Below are 6,375 nucleotides of genomic sequence, written 5' to 3'. Positions count from 1 at the left end.
CCATGGTGACCTAGCATGTAAAAAGGGGAGCAGGCAAAGCATGGCGGTCACACTTGTTTCTGCCACTATTACTTACATTCTTTATACACATAGGGCAAAAAACGCTTCCATCATTAGGGGAACTTTTAGAAGAGCAGTCAGCAGTTCATACTCATATTTCATGTGTGTGTGCGTGTGTGTTTAATGGAGTATGGAATTCACTGGAAATAGGGAGAATATCTTCAGAGTACGTCCCTGAAATAAGACAGGTAAGGAAAAACAGACAAAGGTAAAAGTGACAAAAAATATGGAAAGATTTGGAAAATAAAGAGAAAGGTGAGGAAATAAGAAAGGCAGGCCATTTATGGAAGGGGAAATATAATAGAAAACAGATAGTACCTGGCCCTTTCCCCACCCCTGCCTCACCAACGTGAAAAACCCAGCCCTTGTTGTTGAAAAGATAGGATATAGCTATAAGGTGGATACTTTGGTACCTCATCCCTGATAAGTTTAGTATCAAAGTTTTTTAATTGTTTTATTTTTTAAAATAAAGACTGAAGAATTAACCTTCAAAATTATTCTGTCTCCCTGGCTTTTGCCAGTAAACTTTAATGATCACTTCATAAAAATTTTGTAGTTGTTCCAGTGTATCCTCAATAACTTAAATTTTTAAAAACAAGATTTTTATGGATACATTCCTATGCATATTTCTCCCATTTTTTATGGTGAATTGGAAGGGAAATAAGTAGTAATAACTAAAAATGGCATTCCAGGTTTTTAAAAAAAATTGATTTTTATAAGCGCTGACTTGAATGTTTTTTGCATATACCAAATTTGAGGTAAAAACAATCTATCAAAACTAGTAATAAAAATAATTTTCCAGTACTGCAATTACATAAACACTTAAAATTATTATTATTTTTAAAATAACCATTTTAAAAATGGATTACATTGGAAGCATGTTTTTCATATAAATTCTAATACTTCTGACTTTGGTTATTTTGGTCTATAACTTGAGTAGAACATGCTAGAGAAAGAAATGGTTTGTATTTTTACATATCCATCCATCTGGCCATTTGATTTTCAAAACAACAATTAGATTGAGAAATTTTGCATTTGTATTATTTTTCAGCTTAACTACAACATAAATTTTTAATTTAAAAAATGAGTCTATCCAGCAATTGCATGGAGGTGGGTGGAGGTGTGTGTGAACCGACTAGGAGAACCAAATGAGAAGGAGCCTAGAAACAGGCGTCTTTTAGAAATGCTAAAGTACAGGAATACTAAGGATAAGAAGTCACAAAGAAAATTAAGACTCACTGTTTAGCAGGAGGGAACTACACAATTATTTTGTCCCCAAAGGAATGCCAGTTCTTAACAAAATAAATAAAATGAAAGATCTTTTCAGGACTTTTAACCTAAAGATGAAGAATATATGGTTGGCTAATGATAGCAAACAGTTCATGCAGCGATGTCAGTAAGGAAGGACAGCAATATTGCACTAGAAGGGGAACCCTGCAGGAACAGTCCACCTTTCATTGACTCAGCGTATCCAGCCATTTCCTATATGCATTGGCAAACCTGGCCTGCTCGACATTCCGGCAGGTGGACAACACTTGATCGATGAACCTATGTTCCATTTCCAGGCCTAGGGAATCTGGAGCCGGGGTCCGCTTCAGGCGTTTTGTTTCCTGGGAATAGCCCTGCTTGCTACAGTCACTCAGTCCATCCACTTCCATTGCCTGAGCTGTGTGAGGGCCTGCTGGGATGCGGTGCAAGTCACCTGAAGTCCCCCCAGGGCTGTCTGCAGATGACAACTGGGTCACACTGAGAGGAAACCTACCATCTAAGTGATGCTGAAGGTAGAAAACATGCCGCCTGTGAAAAAGGAGGGGGAGGGAGGGAATAGAGGAAAGAAAGGTCACATCGCAAGGTCAAGCTTTTCAAGGAAAACAAAAAATAAGTTGATAACTTCAAAACATAGAGTACTCAGTTCACTGCTCCGTTTGTAACCCAGAGTTACCTGGGAGAAGGAGGAATAGTTATGATGACGTCTCTGGGTATCTGGAGAGCCTTACAAGTCCAGATTACTGGTATGTTTGTAAGAAAGGTTTTTAAATAGCACTGACTGAATGATGACCATCACCTGAAGTTATTTTCTGTAAACTATAATACAAAACCAAAATTAGGCTTTAGCCCAATCTCTGCTATAAATTAAAATACAAAACCAAAAATCAACATTGCTGATATCCAGAAGACAAGTGATTCAGAAACAAAGGGATTAAATAGCTCCTCTAGAGGCTTATTTAGTCCATGGCCTCTACCCAATACTTTCTTTAATAAGAACAATCTGCTGCAGTTGGTATTATCTAGAAACCATGTGAACTTTCCCTAAATCCATCACTACAGTCTCATTAAAAATCCACATGCATTAGGGACGTGCTGGGCTCTGGGCAAAGTATGCTGCAAGACACAGTTCCCATTCTTCCTCTAAGGAGAGCAGGTCTCCTGCCCTTAGAATCATGCCGTTGTTTGTTAAAAATGAAGATTCATATGCCTAATCTCCAAAAATTTGACTCAGTTGGGTGCATATCTACTGTACAAAGTAAGGTAAACTACATTGGTCCTAGGTTAGCAACTCTTATCCCTTAACAAGATAATACTATCCATTTTCCCATCATATCCTGGAGTAGACAGGGAACATACACATATCACATGGTTGTCTTCCATCTTTTAACTATACTGAGACTAGAAAAAGGGGGCAACTCTCAATTAACTTTAAAAATATACTACATTTAAAATTCCTATCTCCTACCTAACACAGGCAAGTCTTTTGTCTACAAACAGAATCCTACGACCTGAGGTAGAACCTACATTTATAAAGATGAAGATGCCTCCAACTAGGAGATGACCCAAAATAAACCAGAGGTTCCCATACCTGGACTTCATTCCAACATGAAGTCACTTTACTGTCAAATGTGCTCAGAACTCAAGTTATGAAGTTGCTAACCTCTCTCAGAACTTCCTAAAATCCTGTTACACTCCTGAAGTACACTTTACTTTACAAAAACAGAAAAAGTGTCAAAGAGATTATACTTAAAATGGTCTGAAGAACGATGAAGTTTAACTATTCTCAGGGACTAATGAATGGTCTGGCTGTGCATCCGATTTACCTATTAGGATTTTCTGTTTTTTTCAGAAAACGGATAGCAGTGCTCCATCCCAGGTATACTAAATATCCGCATCTCTAAGGAAGGAGTCCAAACACTTTTGTTTTTAGTTTGGGAGTAACATATTATCTATAGTACAGTCAAGGTTGAATACCACCATCCTAAGCTGTAGGCAAACATCTACTTGAGGAAGCTCTCATTGATGACGATCATGAGGAGGAGGAGAGGTTACACAAACTCCTCCAAATCACTCAGGGAAAGCTCCATAAGCAGATCACCATACTCACCCAATCAGGCAGGAGCAGGATGGAAGAGCTCTGCAGCTCTCACAGGCACACACACAGTTTCACGCAGGAAATGAATTTCCCTCCTCTTACCTGTGACACCAAAGGGTCTCATGTCCTGGGTAGGAATCAATAAGATCAGTGGTGAATTCAATTTCTTCTTTTAGAAGGTGGGGAATATTTATCCTTGGTTCCTCTGTTGAAGCTGCTGCTTCTTCGTCTTTTGGAAGCAGCAGAGCTGGCTCACTTCTCAAAGGGTTTTGCTCCAACGCAGAACTGTCTTTCACAGTTTGACTAATCAAAGACTTTAACAAAAACTGGCGGTAGTGAAATCCACTGTGGTCTGAAACGTGCATGGATGCCCAGTGTTTAGTAGAAGATAGTTCATCAAGAAGAATCTTGTAAGAAGAAAAAAAAGAGGTGAGACAAAAACTGCCAAAGGTTTTTCTTTCTCCATTAATGCCTTGGATTTCTCTCAACGCCATCTCTACCAATATTTTGTATAGTGTCTGAAACAGTGCTGTTCCCCATTCCCTTATAAAATAATTGAAGACATATATATATGATATTGAAGGGAAAATATAAATTCAGAGGTTACTTTGATGTAAACTTTCTTTGATATTTAATGAACATCTACACTATCTAACTTATATTATAATAGGCTCAACGTAATCATTTGTTCTTCACTGTAAGTGCCATGAGGGCAAAGACCACGTCTGTTTTGTTCATTACTTAATTCTAAAGGCTTAGTACAAAAACATGACACAAGAATAACAGGAATTTTCAGGAGCTCATGATTTTTACTTACTATTTATCTCAACTCATTTAACATCAGTGATAGTTTTTTTAAGGTAGATGAGTCAAAATTCAGTAGTGAATTGAATCTTTTTTGTATTATCAATTCTGCACACTAAACAATTTCAAATAGAATGATAAACAGAAAAGCAGCATCTATGAAAAATTAAATTATTTGGCAGTGTGTTGGACAGGTAGCAAATGCAAATGGGTGCTGACAGTGAAAGGTACACTGAGGGTCTACCGTGTGCCATCAGAGGATTTTCAGATCAACAGTGAACAGTACAGCCAACACACTGTCAGAGGGCTTCTTCACCTGGTCTTTAGGGGTCCCGGGAATGCCTTCTCCTGTACCAGGATCCCTCTCCCTTTCTCAGTCCCTTTTCTTCCCCAGAAAAAACCTTTCCCTCTTCTAACCTCCATACTTCTAGTGTGTGCCATCCTATATATTACAGAATTTTCTATGCATCTTTTTCATCCCCATCAAACTCTACAAGTTAAGAAATATTTGTCCCTCTATCCACTGGCATCAGAGTGGAAATGTAAGCATTTTATGACTGACTGAGTGACTGAACAATTTAATGAAGTGACCAGTGCAGAGGGATAAGGTTACCCCCCACTAGGACGGTCAAGTTACACCTCCTTTAAATCCTAAAGAGTTAATTCATAGCCACATAAATTTATTCTAGATGCTACCTCTGGTAAGTCATGAAGAAATGAAAAACAGGACTGTTTATTTGATTTAAAAGGTGAGCAAAATAGCACCAGATAAACTTCTAGTTGGAAAAACAAAACAAAAACTAATCTTAAGGTTATTACATTTTTGAAGAATTAAGCTGCAGGACATGTAGGCTATAATACGGCAGAGTTTAAATGCCAAACTGTTTCCACGGTGGGTAACACCATTTCACATTCCTACCAGCAAAGTGTAAGGGTTTCAATTTCACCACATCTTCTCCAACACTTGCCATTGTCTGTCTTTTAAATTTTACCCATCCTAGTTAGTGTGAAATGGTATCACACTGTGGTTTTGATTTGCATTTCCTTAATGGCTAATGATGTTAAACATCTTTTCATGTCTTTATTGGACACCTGTATATCGTTTTTGAAGAAATGATCCTATGTGCTTTCTCGGGTAACATACCATATCAACTTTTAATTGGCTAGGAGTAATAATCTCTGGTCAACCCTGAGTCTTTCCTCTCATCCTACCCTCAAAAATGAGACTATTTAAAAATTTACTTAACTATATGTTCACTTAAACACACAAAAATCATAGGGAACTTGAAACAGAAAATTAAAACCTCTTGTAATTCCACTTTATAGCACTGATAAACATTCTTTATTCTCTAACCATTTTTTTGAACAGAAAACTAGGAAATGCTTATTACAGAAAACATAAGAAAATATATCCATAACAGCACTGTGTGTGTATATAAATATCTGTTGAACACTTACAATATGCCAATCACTGTTCTAAACACTTTAAAATCACATTCAATGCTAATAATATATTAAGAAATTATATTAAGCCCATTTCATATTTATTTTATGTCCTTAAACTATAATGAACATTTTTCTTTAATCTTCCAAAATACAATTTTTACTAGCAACAGAATATTCTAGTATGTGATAAAACTGTAATATAACTAAAGCCTCATTATTGGCGGGTTAGACTGTTTCTAGGTTTTCACAATTATAAACAGTATTTTCATACATTAAACTTCCATATTTAATATAACCAGTGTTAGTTGAGTGCGTAGTACAAGCACTTGTGATAGTCACTTTATGTAGACTCTCCCATTTAATACACATCACTCAAATGTGGTAGGAATTATCATTATTCCCTGATGAGGAAACTGAAGGTTAAAGCTAAGAAACCTCCAGAAAGCCACACAGCAAGTTGGTGGCTGAGTCAGGATTCAAATGAAGTCTGTATGACCACCAAGTGGAACCTTTAATTGCTGCACCATACTGCATCTCCCATTATTTCTTTAGGATGAATTTCTAGAAGCATAACTGCTGATTAGAGATAACACTTTTTTTTTTTTTTTGGTAAAGTCTGGTAAATGCTGCCATGCTCACCTTCAGTAAGATTATAGCAATTTCTTCAATGCTTGTTTTCATAACCTCATCAATACTAAGAT

The 6,375-nt window shown here is 36.9% G+C and overlaps 1 protein-coding gene across 1 annotated transcript in view; it reads right to left on the bottom strand.

Annotated features, from left to right (window-relative positions):
* Positions 1–523: 523 nt before the first annotated feature.
* Positions 524–6,375, bottom strand: part of PTAR1 (protein prenyltransferase alpha subunit repeat containing 1) — a 33,484-nt gene continuing 27,632 nt past the window's right edge. The window contains exons 6-7 of the mRNA XM_081151794.1: positions 3,527–3,831; positions 524–1,857 (exon numbers count right to left, since the gene is read on the bottom strand). Coding sequence (XP_081007920.1) covers positions 1,515–1,857; positions 3,527–3,831 — 648 coding nt within the window. The 3' untranslated portion in view covers positions 524–1,514. The remainder of the gene's footprint in view (positions 1,858–3,526; positions 3,832–6,375) is intronic.

This window comes from Miniopterus schreibersii (genome assembly GCF_964146895.1).
Source record: "Miniopterus schreibersii genome assembly, chromosome: 11".
NCBI classification, from domain to species: domain Eukaryota; kingdom Metazoa; phylum Chordata; class Mammalia; order Chiroptera; family Miniopteridae; genus Miniopterus; species Miniopterus schreibersii.
Note: the sequence above shows the minus strand (reverse complement) of the source record. Positions and strands in the feature narration are given on the sequence as shown.